At 37.3% G+C, this 18,726-nt stretch overlaps 1 protein-coding gene across 6 annotated transcripts in view; it reads left to right on the top strand.

Moving 5' to 3' along the window:
- Positions 1-18,726, top strand: part of LOC112050527 (RNA-binding protein Pasilla) — a 100,460-nt gene that overhangs the window by 39,140 nt on the left and 42,594 nt on the right. For all 6 annotated transcript variants that reach the window (XM_024088811.2, XM_024088813.2, XM_024088810.2 and 3 more), the window contains one exon: positions 2,917-3,063. In XM_024088811.2, coding sequence (XP_023944579.1) covers positions 2,917-3,063 — 147 coding nt within the window. The remainder of the gene's footprint in view (positions 1-2,916; positions 3,064-18,726) is intronic.

Here is an 18,726-nt window from a genome sequence, read left to right as displayed (position 1 = left end):
GCAATTCATTAAAATAATTAACTTTGGTATATAAATTACGACGCTATACTAAAAATCAGCTATTATATTTGGTAGGATGCCGGATGCATATTTGTAAGTAACCATGAATGCTTATTAGTTTACCCGAGCCTTAAATGGTACCTGCGGTCACATGTGTGGTGTTCAGTGTGACGGCCTGCGACGCTGCGGTGACGTGTTCAGCCTGTTTCTATCTTTAGGTTACTTTATTTCTGCTGTTCTATGTGTTTAGTTTATCAACTTAGCAATAAATATAATCTCCATGTAATTATCATTGATATTCCGTTTATTGTCATTATCAAAACTTAACTCAAAACAAATACGTTATATCAGCATTTACACTAACAATTCAACTATAAACTTGTTGTTAAACTCGTCGCACAACTTGTCATACAAACGATTGCACCAGCGACTGACGGGCTGATACACATTGGGCGTTTGTAGCGCGCGTTTTTAAAACCGCGTGTTTTATAGCTGTCTACGCCTCAGGTTGATGGACACAGCTCTTTGTAGGACGTGTTTCTTAAATACTTTGTGAAGTGTTGCTCTAACATAGATGATGGTTTTCCATTTACCATTAGGTCTGCCATCTGTCAATTAATAATTGACAAAGAACGCGCTCTATGCAACGCCCAATGTGTACTAGCTATGACATCAGCACAAGGTGTGGTTACATACATGAATAAACAATGTATTACATAAGAAATGCACTTCACGCTGACTCACAGATCGAATATTGTTCAATTGAATTTACCTGTGATACAGCTATGTCTAGTTTTATAATCGCTTTAGTCAATGGCGTGAACAATGTTTTAGATTGAGGTAAGCACCGAGGATAAGGTGGTTTATTGTAAGTATTGAGGGTAGACAATATATTGGTGCATATCCGTGCACGCCGTTGGCTTCAGTGTGTACCAGCCGTAAATACTATAACGTAGTTGTGAACCTTGGCCTCTATTCGCTATGCAATACGAAATGCGGAAACCCAAATTAGCGTAGTTTATTCTTACAAAAAGAGGAATATAAATATACGGCGGCATATTTATGGTTGTAAAAGATTTTGATCATTGCACACGCGATAGTTTCGAATGTCATAGTGAATAGAAACCATCAGACATTTCTTCCCCGTGATCTATATTTGTTGCCTTGTATAGGAATACTGTGGCCTCATGAATTATGTCCCAACGTAACTAGATTATGTAAACTCTGCATAAAGAGATTATTCTGGAAAACATTTCAAACAGTAACTAATGAATATGTTACCAACTAACTATAACGTCCAATACCCGGATTATTTTTTTTTATACTGAAACAGTACATTTTATTAAAAGGCAAAAAGACCTAATTTATAGGCACGTACGTAAAACCTGTTACCGTATCTTAAAGATTCGGTGTTCTTCAAATTTATTTGTTTTTTTGGAAGAGATCCGACAAAAAACCTGTTTTTATATTTAGAAAAAAATAATTTTATGTTAGTTTTTGTACTGTATTTGTTTTGTTTATAACTCTTTACAACAATGTCGTGATCGTTGTTGGTTATTGGTACAATGTTTAGGTACAAATACCTATTCGTCCACGTAGTTTCCACCCTTGACCCTTGGCAGCGAGCGCTTCCGCGACGAATGCGCTCATTTATTTACTACTCACCACAATTGCCGTCATTCCGGTCGCTTGCTCTATTTATCTTTGTACAAATGAAAAAATATCTTGTGTACATTCGACTAGGTAAATGATTATTTCTAGATACCTGAGTTTGACGCCATTAGAACTGTAGTAAACGTTGCATAGGGCCCGCGTAGATCGTTCTGACAAAGTAAACAAAGAGATCGTTCTGAGTTTTATTTATTTATCAGTTAGTTAGTTTTGCTGTCTATGCAACGTTTGATTGATTTCGTAAGTCAAACAGACGTGAACTTTATCCACGGTCACGTGGCTGTCAGAACTAGTATGCTCAGCCCAAAACTTCCTAACAGAATGTTCCTTTAAGCTCAAGTCTGAGTCAAAGAACACAAAAGACGCCCTGCTTCTGGGCTCGCCTAAAACCCCTGGTGACGTCACTTAAGGTGCCTACAATTACACAATCAGAAACAACGTTATACGCTGATAACAGTCTGTCAGTTCGCCCTGCCCGCTGTCTGCGCGGTGCTATATGTAGAAGTTATACATATACATTAAAGAATGTGGAACTCTATCTGTCTACTCGGCGTCGTCTTTTATTAGAGAGAAGGTACTATAAAAATATTGAGAAAATGTTATTGCATTTCGGCTTCCTTTGACTATGCTATCTTCAGCACAAATATATATATATTTCACACTTTTCGACTTTTCTCGGTAGCACCTGTTCTCTATACTCGCGGTAGATTTACCATTACTGACATAATTAATTGTTCAAAAGTAATTTTACTACTTAAAGTTAAGATTTTTTTTTCATTGATTTGATGTAATTGAAGACACAGTATTCCTAAAGTTTAGTAAACGTACAGTCAGGCAACGACACGATAAAAATTAGAATAATAATGAAAAATTTCAGGAAGAAATAAAAAAATAAACACAAGAATCCAAGGTAACTTCAACTTGCGGTAACTTACGATATGTGTAACTTGTAAAAAGTGTAAAAATGCCACACTGTACGTATGCGAAACTGTCTCTTCTTCATTCAAAGCTACATACGTATTTCATTTCCCTGCAACCTATCTATGTGTAACCCATCGGTAAGTTGTTAAGCGACGTTATTATCATGTTTTTTCATTTTAATATTTACTTGTTTAAAATTATTATTCGTTGAACTGGTATACCTGCTTGTATTGTAATAACGTCGCTAGGCAACCGATCGTCGGTCGGCTACACATGGTCAGGTGCTGGCAGCGTGCGGTGGTGTAACAGTGGTTGTGTTCTCAGCCGTGGAGCCGACGTACCACTTCAAGGTGCTGGTGCCGTCCATGGTGGCCGGCGCCATCATCGGCAAGGGCGGCGAGACCATCGCGCAGCTGCAGAAGGACACCGGCGCCAGGGTCAAGATGTCCAAATCCCATGATTTCTATCCTGGTGAGTCTTGATTTTTGTTAAAAAATTGCCTTATCTATTCAATATGACCAATATTTTCCCATTTCCCTCCAACTTTTCGGAAAATACTGTGTTAGGTGAACAGCGGGCGGGGATGGAACCACGACTAATGAGAGCCCCTTTACCCTTTACCTTTTGCGGTTGAGGCGTATTAGGCTTATACTCATAGTAGGTAATAGTTGACACTATTGGATGGTGCCACTTGATATTGATGCCTCTGCGCACTTCGCGACAACCTGAATATTTGCGTTACTGCGATGTGTGTAACAAAACATTTGCAAATAGTTAAGGTAGGGCGAAGAAAGGGGCACTACGCTCCGAATTCTCGAAAGTTAATTACCGATGTATGCGACTAAGACATATGGTAATAGTTGGGGGAACAAGCAGATTGCCCACCACCCATGGAAATATTAGTCAATAACAGAGCAAACACTTTGCAGAACCACAGAATTCATATAACAACGTGCACTTACACTTGCAAGGAACATGTCGTCGTAGTAGGTACCTACGTTAGCTGATGACTAAATTTCACTCAATTCGTTCATCATCTTTAAGAATGTATTAACGAAAATTAACGAAAACCTAATAGGCTGAAATGTATTGAAAAGCAGTAAACTGAATAGCGCTAACTTACACTCGGCGTCTGTATTAACGCCAGGTGTAAAAGGCTCTCCAAAACGCGCCGTTTTAATATCAAGTGCAAATTAACTGGCAGTTAACTCTCGGCGTTTTGTTCAGAAATTCGCGTGAATTTTGTAAATCTTTTAGACGCCACTTATCTCTCTCTCTGGCCGTATCATTAAATACCGGGCCGGCCTCGGCGGAGGCTGCGTGGGATGAAATACTGCGCTTTGGTCGCTTTATGGGATTTACGCGAGTGTGGGGACTCCTTTGCGTAATATATTTATACTTAGTTTTTTTTTAAAGTGTTCTTTTTTTGACGTGACAACGTCTTATAATTCGATAGAGCCGGCTGCACACTCGATAAAAGATGACGTCATGCGTCGTTCCCTCGCTCTAGGGTTGCCCACTTTAATTACAAGAAATTAAGTATATTCTATGAAGATTATTATTAAATAGTATTTTAGGATAAATGAACATTTTTTTTTTAAATGCAACCATTCCATTATTAGTATTTTCTTATGACGTTACGTTCAACTATCGTCAGTAAACCGACTTTATTCTATTTTTTTTTTAAATTATATGTTTTAAAGAGTAGAAATTTCATGTCTTAAATAAGTGGTATAATCCCAGCAAACTGAGTATATTCTCAGCAACGCCACGTTTGTTGGTTTATAGTTTGTTCTCAAGTTTGAGACTTCGTAGACTAAGCGTGTTTGGAACTTTCGTAGTTTTAGTTTAACGTTTACGAGTTACGACTTATCACCATACATTATAATGGAGCCTTATAATGGAGTGAAAAGTTTAAACTCTTCATCTCGCATCTCCTTCTATTTCAACAGAGTAATTTAATTGCAATCTATTGCAATTTTACACAGTTTTACATGGAACATACACGATACCTATTCATAATAAACTTAAACTGAAAAATCAGTATAATTTGAATAGCATCGTCAATTTTTTACGTCCCCGGTTGAAGCTAGTAATATTACTGTAGATAAGAACAGTGATATAAAGAGAGAAGTTTGTTTGTTTGTAGCGAATAGGTTTCAAAACTTCTTGACCGAATTACGGACTGAAGAGTAACATACGCTATATTATCCCAGTATTCCTACGTGAGAAGGAAATACGCGGCTGAAATCCTGGAGTGACTGCTAGTATTTGTGTGTGAGCTAGTTGTGCTATAGTTGGCACGTCTGTAGGCGGCCTAACAGTGGGGTATCCGCCCGGTGGTGCACAGTGTACCTACCCTGTGCTGTGACCCAGATGTGTCACAGCGCTTTGTTGCCGGGACAAAGCGAACGAGCCTTCTTTGCCGTAATGCGGGCCCGCAAGAATATTAAATCTTGGGAGGAGCCGCCCGTGTCCCGGACATGTGGGACATGTTATTGTTTCAGTTCAAACATGCAATACATATTGGCTGTAATAAGCTGAAAAGGAAAAAGTAGCAAAATACTTGGTTTGCTCACGAGATCACCGCCGTGTGGAATGTTGACTAGTCTATTGTTGCTTAGTCGTTTCAGTCAATGGTCATAAAGCGAAAAACTTCGACCAACACCTTAAGAAGCTTTCGCTTAACTGCTGGATCAAGGGTCGGATACAGAAGGCAGTGATTCTTTGCGCGTATTGTGCTGAGGTTCCTCACTCTGGGGACCTGACCACCGGTTGCTTTTACACTCAAATGTCATGGCAGCGGGAGGGTTGATTTTTTTTATAATTTTTTAATGAAAGTAAGTCTGTCTCTTTCTGTTACCTGTACACAGCAAAAGCACTGAGCTGATTTGGGACCGACACCATTATCTCGCTATTGACACTTGTAAATTTAAGTGCACCAGAGGGTGTGCAAACACTCGTGCATTCTCTATTCCTATTTATCACTCTTCTAACCTGATACGATGCCAGAGCCAGACCTGCACGATTGGATAACATCAGACGCAGGACTGACTGCTTATGTACTCTGCGAAGCACGAAGGTATACCAACACCGCCAAGTTCCACAAGTTTCTATTGAAATATTTCTGTCATGGTATAAAATACCCAAAAAATATTTTTTGTTTAATTGACACTTGACTTGAATACTGAACCTAATTATCTATAGGCTAAGTACGAGGGACCAATGATATAGTAGATACATTGTCTATACAAAGTGCCCAGAATAGAACATTAAGAACAATTATTGTTATTGGCAATGTGGCCCAGTTTGCACGCAACACTGAAATGCAACACAAACGCCATCGGAATTGTAAGAGATCAATACACACAAGGTGAAATATTATTAGCTTTTACGTCCCATTACAACTCGTGTCCTAATACTCGATATATCGTTTATATTACAATACAATACAATACAATTCTTTATTTGCTGATACAGTTTACAAGGTCTTAACAAATAAATATAATCTGTTCTGTATCACGCCCGATTGGCATGCATAATATTATATTAGTTACATTTACAGTAAATATTATGTCATTACAGAAATTACTTTTAATAATGAATAGAAGAACAATATTAATTAATTTGAAAAAAAGAAAATACAAATAAAAAATAAATGAATCAAAAATCAATTTACATCATATTGTCAAAAGAATAAATTTATATTAAAATGTCAAAGTTAAAAATTCATTTATGTCATAAAACGCATTGTCCAGGAGAAACCTACGCAGATTATTTTTAAAACTAATTAAATTGTTCTCCTGTCTTATACGCTTTGGTAACTTATTATATATTCTAATAATCATCATGCAGATGCTCTTATTTAGGAAAGCAGTGTGGTGAGGAGGAAACCGAAATCTATCTCTGCAACGCTCACGATTATGCCTTTGAAATAATCTGCCGTTCGTTCTCAGAAATAATGCGATTTCAAATATATATAGGGATGTCACAGTAAATATCTTTAATTTTTTGAAATAGGGTCTACAACTTTCCCTTTTCTGCAATCCACATATTGCTCTTATGCATCTTTTTTGTGCAACAAAGACATTTGTAATGTAGCGTTACCCCAGAAAACTATCCCATACCTCAGAATCGAAGCAACTTGGGCATGATATGCCACAAGTAAGGTTTTATTATCAACTTTCTTGGAAAGCATAAATAACATGTAAGAAAGCTGATTTAACCTAGAACACACATTATGTCCTGACAAGACAATCGTGAAAGAGGCAAGAGGACGACAGGCTTTATCTTTTCTATACAGACATTGAGGTAAAGTCAAAATTCTTTTGAAAAAAGACTTTATTGAAATACCAAAAATGGTAACCGGCATTTTGATACTGCACTTGATTTGTACGATAGATCTGTTTAGGCTCCATTATATATTGGCCCAATAGTGGCCTTATAGTAACTACCTCGTGGTGCAGTGATTAGCTTATGCGGTTTCGAATCACGAGTTCCTGGGTCGGGCTACATGAGATGCTGAGTTTTTCTTTTTTTTATAATAAACCGGTGGATGCCTGCGACTTCGTCTGCTTGAAACTCTACCCCCACCCTACACCTATCCTGCCATACCCCTACTCAACCCTATCCCTATAAGGAGGGAGGCTTGATTCAATAGTGGACGTTTAAAATGGACATAAAATAACCATGAAATTAGTATCCATATCACTGATTGTATCTCATGCCTACAGAAAATGTATTGCAAATTTGAATTACGCAGTGTAATTACGTAGTGCGTAATGCATACGCGGCGCGTACGTTCCGCTTGATTACCGGCGGAGTGATCGCGCGGAAAATGGCGACGGAACACGTTTCATTATATCAATTACTCGCGGAGCATCCCGCCACGGGGAAATTGAGTTATCCATTACCGTTCGCCGCTGGGAGACGGTTCACGTTAACCACACTGTATTGTATTGATAGCTTACACCCGTGACTTTGTCCGCGGAAGCTCTACCCTCATGATTATCAGACTTAACGGAACACTGCAGAGGGGATATGGAGCTTAGAACCCACTACGCTGCTATAATGTGGGTTGGTGATAATGTACCCCACGAATGTGATAATAATAGTGACCAGGAGCGACGGCTTAACGCGCTCTCTGAGGCACGGGGGTGTAAACACCACCAACTTTCGAACTACGGGCTGAGAGTTTTAACTGAGTTTTCCAAAAAAGAAATCTTAACCCAAGACCTCGTGATCGTAGAACACTGGTAGTTAATCTATATTAAATTAATAAAAACTTTCTCCACCTTCTGGCCCCTAAAGCCTATCGTGGAAACTATCGGCTTCTTTTTGTGCGCGAGACAGAATTACATTACCTGGAAGTGTAGGTATTGTAATTTAATTATAACGTTGTTATTATGTTTTTTTTTAACCATTTCTGTGTTTCTGTAAGTTCTCTGTTTCATACTCATTCCAGTAAAATCTACTTATCTTTACGAAATTTTATTCATATTGTAGACACTAGATGTCTTCTATCTATGGTACCTATAGAATATAGATAAATAAAGAAAAATGTAATAAAACATCAGAATGAGTTACCCTCGTGACAGCTATAGTATGCGCGTTATCATCTGAGTCGTCCGGTCATAAAAGTCAAAAAAGATAGGAATGTGCAGCGCGCCTACCTGCGCACCCTAATTATCGATAAACGGCTACCTGCGCACGTGCTAATGATGAGTCAATAATGATTTGGACGATTCTGATTGGTCGGTTTCTAATGTAATTGCATTGCGTATTTTTTTTGCTATAAATGTGTTTACTGCAATTAAATAAATACATTCATGTGTTACTCGTTGCGCACTATGGATACTTTATTTTCTAACGTTGATCTGAAGAAATTACATGGCGATATTAGCCCTCAAGCTCGAACACTGATTCACAACGTATTCCTGTTTCTCAATGAATTGAAAAGTGATCCGAATAAAGTGGCTTCTCTAAATTTCAACAAACCACGTGAAATGGCCGCATTTGTTTGTGGTGTGAGCAGAGCGACAGTGGACCGAATCAAGACGGAAGTATCACAATCAGGCAGTACCTGTATACCAAGAACAAATTTTAAGAAACCACAAACCGTCACTAATATTGACGATTTTGATAAAAGTGTGTTGAAGCGAACTGTAGCTTCATTTTATGAGAATGGAGAGTATCCATCCGTGGCGAAAATTTTAGAAAAATTCCGTGAACAATTACCCGATTTTAAATGCGGCAACACTTCAATGAGAATACTACTGAAGGAGGTTGGGTTCCAGTATAAGAAAAATAGCGAAGGACGTAAATATTTAATGGAAAGAACTGATATTGTTTGTGCTAGAATGGACTTTTTAAGGAAATTGGATTTACTTAGAAGAACTAACGATCAGCGACCACGTTTCTATCTAGACGAAACATGGATTAATCAAAACCATGCAAGAAAGAGGATGTGGCTTGGAAGCAACGATGAAGGAGGTTTCAAGAATCAGCCTGTGGGAAAAGGCCAAAGATTAATAGTTTGCCATGCGGGTTCTGCAAGGACTGGCTTCGTTCCAGATGCGAAGCTAATATTTAAAGCGGTGAAATCAAAGGATGCTGATTACCACACAGAAATGGATGGCGAAACATATATGGCATGGTTTTCCGAATTCCTGAATCTACTTGAAGAGCCCTCAGTTATAATTGTCGATAACGCAAGCTATCATTCGATACAGTTGGAAAAGATACCCACAAGAAACACGAGGAAAGCTGAAATTCAAGAATGGTTGACAAAGAAAAAGATTCCATATTCCAGCAACGAAATTATTGAAGAATTAATAAGAAAAGTAAAAGCCAGTAACCCGCAGAAGGTCTACGCTTTAGACCATCTGGCAAATGAACGAGGTCATGAAGTAATAAGGCTCCCTCCATATCACTGTCAATATAACCCAATAGAATTAATTTGGGCACAAGTAAAGGGAGAAGTTGCGAAGAATAATAATACCTTCAAGATAGCAGATGTCGAAAATCACCTCCACCGAGCCATAGAAAATGTCACACGAGAAGACTGGGCCAAATGTGTTAGGCATGCCGAAGAACTTCAAAACAAAGATTTACAAAAAGCTCTAATTAGAGATCACGCGCCGCTTATAATAAATTTGGCAGAAGACGAAGATTCTGATGATGAAGACTCAGATGAAGATTAATTTTATTTAGTTAATAATTATATAATATGAAATATGTATTATATTAAATCAAATATTGTTAATTTTTTTAATTTTGTGAACAAGATACGATAATAAACTTTACTTATCGATAATATGTCTTTCATTGTTACACCCTTCACTAGACGGCTCCATAAGACCCATAAGTGCAAGCGAGATAGATATAGAGAAATGATTTATGGCCCTAAGACTCAGTTGTTAACGTGCGTACTATAAGTACCTACAGTATTCCCCTCCACAGTGTTTGAGTTGACGGAGACTCGTCGAGTGGAGGAGCGTCCTTGTCGGCCGAGCTGTTATAATTACCGTGTTCGCGCTAAAGAGTCCGGTTTGCGAAGTGTCAAGTTATAAGGCAGCTCGTGGACTGCGCGTTTGTTACGAAAATTAATCTGTTGTCGATGATTTATTGAGCTAATTAGCTGTTGACACGGTGACACTAAGGAGAGTTATTTTTCTCGCTCATTCGCGACTATCCGTCGATTCATAACCTTTATATTACGTCATATTCACGGCTATTCAAATATTTGAACTTAGTTTTGCACTTAAATTAAATTAAAATTCGAAAAAATTGCTACGATATTTTTTTATTACCAAGGACGCGTTATAGTCAGGGATCCGTAGAACATTTTGTACTTGTACAGCTGATTACTAACAAGTTAATTTTTCGTGAATAACTTCATCTTGATGAGACGCTCAACTTTTTTATTTTCAAAAATTCTTAATTCTGGTAGATTTCAATCAAAATTTCTGAGCGTCGGAACAAGATAATGTACCACGCAATTTGTTGGGCATTGTGGGTATTAAGTTGTATAACTATTAGTTAAGCAACAGTAAAACAAAAACATTAAAAAAAAATCATACTTGGTAACCCCATTAAAAAAAAAATCATACTTGGTAGTTACCAGAATCAAGAAGTTTCGTAAATAAAAAAGTTGAGCGTCTTAAAAAGATGAAGCATAACGGAAAATTAACTCGATAGAAATCATTTGTAAAAATGTTCCATGGGTCCTGTAATCTATAGGTCACTTCATAAAAAGCTTGCCAGTTCATATAGCATCGAAAAATGACGGATAAATAGGGAAGCGAAAAGGAAGCAGAGAAATGTTTGTCAAAAGCGTTACTTTTGCTTAGTTTGATGTGTGACATTTTAGACTGTTCGGCACGTCAAAGCTAAGCTAAACTAATGAGTCGGTGGTTTAGTTAGACGCCTTTGTGGACATAAATAAATGAATTAGACGATTTATCTAACCATTTATGTAAGACAAATTTTGTTAAGTGATTCATTTAATTAATCAGCTAATAACCAGCTTCTAAGTTCCACGAAAGAAATCTGTGAACCATAATAATTATTATCTTGGAAATCGGTACGCTACAAACAATTGAAAAATATATCAACTAGAGTAAAACAAAAGGCTGTGAAAGCTTATATAGCACAGAATTGTTTTTATATTAGAAAGCAGTTACAAAAGCTTTTTACGGGCGCCTCTGCCTGCATTTACAAGAAATGGAAGCAGTCGAACGTTGCCAATAAAGGAAATGAAAGTTTGTAGCGTTCCTTACTCCCTCGCTGCGATTACATCAGCGCCGCGCGAAAGACTTATGAGCTATGACCTAAGTTCGAAGCTATAACTTTGTTACTAGCTTTTTATTCGGTGAAATATTTGTGGGTCTCTACAATTGATATTATTTTGTTTCTTTTAACCCATATGCAAGAGGGAGGGTTGCTATAAGGTCATTGTGGCCTCCAAATGTATATATCTCAAACCAATTTGGGGTATTTTTTGGAAATTTTAGCCTTTATGAATTTTTGGGAGGTGTTTCTTTCCACGAAGTAAATCGATTAAGCGAACATCGAAAATACAATTTGCATTCTTCATAATTGTCAGCCTATTTTATTACTATAAGCAAGGCCTTACAGGCCATTTGGAGCTTAGACCCAACACAACATTTAACTATCACTATCAGATTTTAATGATGATGACAATGATGTCTTATTACAGAGAATATTTAACTAAATTTTGAATTACTGACCTGTTAGTTTGGTACAAGCGTCAGCTGATACATTTATAGCTCATTATGTTGTGCGTAGTGTGTGGCACTGTAAATGTTCAGCTAATTACAGGCCACCACAACATGAGCTGTTGTAAACAAAGTCATTTAAAATGTAATATAATGGAGCTAGAAATACTCGTAGCTATATCTATAAATAAAGAAGTCCTAATGTGTCTGTTGGCCAATGAAAATAGGTTGATAATGATGATAGGGACGGAGCTACTAGCAGGTTTTTAGTACCCTTAGTGATATTGATACAACGTCGGAGTTTGCCCGACTAGTTTCGAACTCATACGGGCCCTTAGTCATATAAATAACACTCACGATAGTTTATTTTCTAAAATATCCTTAGTGCGCTGGCCGGCCGATGGCAGGTCTGCCAGGTACAGGTAGGTACCACGCTTGACTTTCACGCGGACGACGTCGCAAGCGTCTGCTAGACACCTATCAATTCTATAGGCAGTTTAATCTGATAGTAATCCTATAGTTAAACCCCTCCGAATGGTTTTTACGCGTCATCATCATAGGAGTATTAGTGGGTTGGTAAAAATTCACGACAGAACCAAACCAGAGCTGAGTTATTCGCCATTAAATATACACACATAATTATCTTACGAGTAAGCCCGCCTCCTTGGTTGCGTCAAAGAATCTCGTCATCTTGTCAAAGAAAAACAAACTACGACTGTGCAAATGCACCAGAGAGCCGAGAGGTTGTCTAATTGCGCAAGTATACTGAGCCAGGAAGGAAGATCTATCTACTACATAACTGGTCGGTATTACAGAGGAGCGCAGTATCCGACGTCGCCCCTTCAAGGCTATAGAGCCACGAGTAACTGACCATAAACCGCGAGCCACGAGCTCAGACCAATTATTATTTATTGTAGGACTTGCCTCGCTAAAGACGTTACTTTTCTGTCGAAAGAAAAATATGATCAAAGATCTACTGCGATTATAAAAACTGTCTCAATAGTATCGACGTTTCATAGTTGTAATCGTGTTCGTCGGTTAAAGAGCTTCGTAAAAATACCTTCTTGTGTAGTTGAATGCTGTAAAAACGGGCAACATTAAACCAAATCTAAGCTCATTTTCCTCAGAAAATGACTATCAATTTTGGTTGTGAATTTGGGTGCGATACTGGTTCTTCTGTAATTGGTCTGAGAGCCACAAGTAGTTCTCTGGCCATAAACCGTGAGCCACGAGCGGTGATGTCATCGCAACGAAAATAAGAGTGTTAGAACATCGTCGACCTTCGCTTCGGTTGTAGATGTACTGTTACTTGCATAGATGGTCATGCAAATAGGCGCCTTGGGAATTGAGTGACTTCTGAAACATGCGCGACTAGTTATTGTTGAGGAAAATCTTTGAAAGATTTGGAACTAGTGTTTGTTCTCGTCTCCCTGTTGTCGAGATTTCTACACATCTGCGTCTGGGTTTTATTGTAGCAATAAAATGCAATATAGATAAAATGAGAGTTTGAACACGTATCAAGTGAACAAGTGAATGACGACCAATCAAGGCGATGCGATGACTTTATTGCAAGTGTTTGTTGCGATAGATTGGCCTTGTAATACGAGTATCATATTGGTCATATTTTAAAGATTTGACTAAAAATCTTAACAAGAAGCGTATCTATGTAAATATTTACTATAAATTACTAAGAAGCTCAAGGAAAATCTCGAAAGTCTGTATAAATAAAAACTAAACGAAGTTTTTTTATAATTCCTCAAAATAATTACTTTAAGCACCATCTCGCGAGGAAATCCAGCGAAAAAATTCAGTCTATAAATCCCTGTTTGTTGTCTCACCTCCTCATATTTGGAAATTGGTCAAAAATTCTCCTAACGTTGTTGTGACACATCGATCGGTACAGTTCATGTGCGTCACCAATCATGAACCGAATCATTGACAGCGATTGATTTCTATCATCTCCACTACGAGTATATAGACCCGGCTCACGTGACCCTACAGCGCGTTGTTGACATTATGTACATTGATAGATAGGGATAGAGAGCCTGTGATAGCTGCACCTTCTTGATTCCTACCACAGGTAGGCAACTATCGAGCTAGGACCCTGGTGGCTTTGGGAGGTAGCAGGTTACAACAGTCCTAATTATAAAGCTTAATTTGTTTTAATCTTCATAGTCTGAGATAATTCAGCCGCCAATCCTCTGCTTGAAATGCTCCGTGGCAAATTCTCAACATTGCTAAAGATAAACTTTTAGTGGACAGCGATATTTTCGGTTGCGCCGCTGTTGGTTTTACATTTATTTGTTTATTTCTTGACATGATTTGTTGTGATTTTCCGGAGAAAATATTACGTTTTAGAATTCGATAGTTGCTGGTCTAGACTATTGAAGCCTGGGTGAGCTAACAAACTGACTTCAGCTTTCACAAAATGACGAAGGTCTAATCATCACAGGAAGAAGCTTATGTACAATCAATTCAATTAGTATGTAATGGGGAATTTAGTTGAACACTGACGCGTTGATTTCTAACTAAACAAGTCACATTGTTCAGTTTTCAACTACTCATAGTTAATGGAGGTTATCATTTTATTACAAAACTCGTAGGCTTAAAAAATATAAATAATGCTCACTATTTATATTTTATATGAGCGTATCTGCTTTTAACTGATTACGAATAACGTCACCGTCAGTGACTGTTGCATGTTACTCTGGCCATTATGCCGTTGTATAACAGGCCACAATCGCGTGTACATAATTTATCGGAGTGGTACATCTGTCGCTGTAGCCCGGTGGCACGTTTTGGGTCATCGTAGTTGTAGCTTGTTGCCAAATTGTATGTGCTAACAGTTTTGAAACAAATGCTTAAATATCATTCACGACATTAAAACGGCGACAAAATGAGCTTCACTCTTCGGCATTCATATACCTATGTACTTCATTGTTTAATACTATTAGACGCATCGAAAACAACGTTGTTTCCGTTCCCATGGGAATAAGGTTATTAAATATAACCTACGACACTCACAAATCACGTGACTTTCGTGACGTGGTAAAAGAACTTTCAAAATCGGTTCAGTAGATCTGATTAGATTAGTTGGAGATTACTCCTTACAATTTCACAAATTTTACGAGTACATTATAATATTAGTATAGGTGACTGCAGGGGCCCTCAATGAATGATGAATTCATTTTGACTTCACTATTTAACCATTTTCCAAAAAAATTTTAATGTACTTACACTATTTTATTCAAAATATTCTAAAAATTTATGTAAATCCTAATGAATGCAGACAATAAATAGATCAATTCTTGATATAGTTTTCAAAATAAATATACTCGTATACATTGTGCATGAATTATAGAGTTAATGACCAACTTAAAGCACGAAATTGCAATAAATACAACATAATTGTCTTGAAAAGGAAAATGAATGTAAACAATGAAGAAACCTGTTTTAATATTACAGATCAAACAGCGATAGCAATTAATAGCCGTGACATAATGAGTTTTTAACTTCATAATCAAGGAAAGGGTGAACATTTTTGTGTCAAAATTTTAATCGCTCAACGCTCGTAATATAACAACCACAACGCAATTAATTTCTTCCTTTTTTTATTAATTGCTCCTTTGTTATGAATTAACTTTAATAATTATAATTCGTAAGTGTCAACAGACCTATTATAGCATTCGTAAATTTTGAAACATTTCTCGCCTTAGACTTAGCCGACTCCCTAGCCTACCCTTGACCCAAAAATAACAAAACATTCCTCATGGCACGCTAACACAGAATAGCTTGTTTCTTTTCTTCCATCAAGTGCTTTGCAGTCGTCTTGACATCTATTGTGTTAGGAATAAAGGTGCTTTTAGCATACTTGATGTCCGTGCGAAATTTAGCACTTACGTAATGGCCGTTGAGACTTCTGTCATCTCAAAGTCATCATACTCGTAAATTGTTTCTAGAGTAGATTTTTTTGCAATTTATATTTCGTTCACCTACCTCATACCTACTTAAATCATATGACTCTATTAATCAGTAATAGAAGAATATTCATTATATACTAAGTTAATATGTTTAAACTTTTTTCCACCACTCTACATAAATATTGTCTTCAGTTCTCTAGTAATTAATTTGCGTTATTGGAATTAAGTGAAATGTGCCCAATACTGAATTCCGAATAATTAGATGATGAATTTGTTATCCGTCTTAGAATTAATTCCTAACGATGTTATCTGAAATTGCTTCCTTTGCAGATAATTTATCAGATGTACCCACTTCATTCTCATTTTTGTGTTAAATCTTCTGCTCAGATTATTATTATTCGAATTCGTTGCCGCGCCTTTTAGTAAGATTTGTGATTAGTGTTTGATCTTGATCAATTTTCAATCAACATTTCAATAAGTACCTACTACAGTAGCAGTAAGTACTTCTAACAGATATCGTTTGCTGGGCAATCTCTTTTATAAGTATTTTTCATTCCACGATATACTGCTGCTCAGAAGCTCCCTTGATGTTTTCCTCGATTGTATGGTATCCCGTATCTTCATTAACCGACTTCAAAAAGGAGGAGGTTCTCAATTCGGTCGGTATTTTTTTTTTTTTTTTATGTATGTACACCGATTACTCAAAGACGCCTGGACCGATTTCAAAAATTCTTTTTTTGTTTGAAACGGTATAGTCCCCATTTGGTCCCATTGCCATCATGTCAAGATCTGATGATGGAATCCTGGAGAAATTGAGGGGAACTTTCGGAAATTATATGGGTGTCTAGTATGTTCGTATACTTTTCCATTTATTACTTTTAAGCACTACAATTTTATGAATGTTTAAAATCGATCTGATGATGGAGTCATAAAACAGACGAGGGAACTCCTCGGCGATTTACAGCAGTTACCTTATGTTTGGGCTTAATTGATTTGTATTAATGAGAACTTTCCACATAGATAGGTTGTGACTGTCATTTAGGGGGTTGGTGATGAAGACCAAGGACAATTAAGGGAACTCCTTAACAGTTTACAGTAACTACCTTGTGTTTGGCCTTGATTAATTCGTATTGCTGAGAATTTTGTACCAAGATGGGTTGTGACTGTCATTAGGGGTCTGATGTATTCGTTCGAGATGAAATTTTACACTAAAAATGGAAAAATAATAAAAATTTTAATAAAAAAAATACAACCGACTTCAAAACCTAAAAACGTACCCACTAAACTAAAAAGTGAAAAATAACATCATAATATGTTCTACCTGCTGATCAGTATGAAGGCGGTGCTTAGCCGGTGTTGTCTTAATTTAAGCCATTTCTGACAAGACCACACGAAACGACACTGTCTGCAAAATCTAAATCTATAAGATATTCTCACATGGCTTGAATTAATACATCACCGGCTTAGCACCGCCTTCATACTGATCAGCAGGTAGAACATATTATGATGTTATTTTTCACTTTTTAGTTTAGTGGGTACGTTTTTAGGTTTTGAAGTCGGTTGTATTTTTTTTATTAAAATTTTTATTATTTTCTTCTAAGTTATGGGCCTATACAATTGAACATTGTAATATGCATTAGGTTAATAAAGCAGCATCTATTATTATTATAAAACCCATAACATACATTGAAATTGCAATGTCTCTTGATGAACAGACATTTTAGTCAACAATGTAATCTCGTTAACATTAGCTAACGTATGCAAATGTAGCACTTTTGATGCACTGATGGTTTTCTTCTGAGCCAGGTACCTAATGTTTACGTCTTTGTTCTGTTTATGTAGAGCTCGAACGCCAAGTGCCACAATAACCCAACGGCGCGCATAATTGGATAAGGCTTATAATCACTCGTGGCCTTGTCTAACAATGCGCTATAACGTGGACTATTCACGCGGCACCTGCTGCCACGTTTTCTCCTCAATAGCACATAGCTTCGCTATTCAGCCGCGTAGCACTCAGGTGATCTGTGCCACACGTTGGATCAAATGTTTGTATCCATACCTCAAATTGTTGAATGATATTTACGACACAAACATTGTTTTCCAATGTTGGATCCAAGTTGTGCTATTTCTGTAACCCACTGACGACCCACGTCACACTTGTTGTGTGTAACAAAGTTGCAGCGTGATATATGCAGTTGGCTATATAAATGGACAACATTTGTAAACATTCTTCTCCAAATTTAGTTCGGGTATAATCAAGATTATTTCGTCTGTAAAATTTACATTATTTAGTGCGAGCAAAAAAACAGTGGCAATTTAAAGACGTTACCTGAAAAATAGTATCGTAGGTTAGGAATTTGCTAAACTGTTAAAAAAAATTGTCACAATGCACGAGCGATTGGTCTTTGGCCCACTGCTCCTAATTACTGTAACATTGGACTAACACCAAATGCTAATGACCCGGTTACGAGCGAAAATGTGCGCTAAAATTATCTTGCATAAATATTATATTGGCGCAGCAAAGCCGCAAGGTCAAGGGAGTGAGACCGGTCCATGTGATACGTGTGTTGCGTAATGTGGACAGGTTCTCGCGGACTTGCTTGACTGGTGAAGATGGAACTTGTAAGTGTTTAGCGATATTTAGATGATTATAATCGTGAAGCATTTAAACGACATGCTCGCAAAAAATTGACAAATATAGTGTCAGAGCATTAGTTGGGAATACAATGCCTAATGCTTTGACACGCTGTGAAAGTCATCGTATTTGAATAAGTAAAGCTTTTTATCGGTACAATAAAAATACATACAATTAGTAATTCGTACTTGAGAAGTGGGTCGGATCACACTTTTGTGTTTCGGAGTATATTAACCTCATATTCGCCTTTGCAGCGTAGTGGAACTAATTACTATGAGAGAGGTTTGAGTGATGATAATGACAGTGCATTGAAGATGTGCAGTATCAAAGAAACGCAAGT

The sequence above is a fragment of the Bicyclus anynana genome, chromosome 21, assembly GCF_947172395.1.
Source record: "Bicyclus anynana chromosome 21, ilBicAnyn1.1, whole genome shotgun sequence".
NCBI lineage: Eukaryota > Metazoa > Arthropoda > Insecta > Lepidoptera > Nymphalidae > Bicyclus > Bicyclus anynana.
The sequence above is the reverse complement of the archived record's forward strand: the minus strand, read 5'-3'. Positions and strand labels throughout refer to the sequence as shown.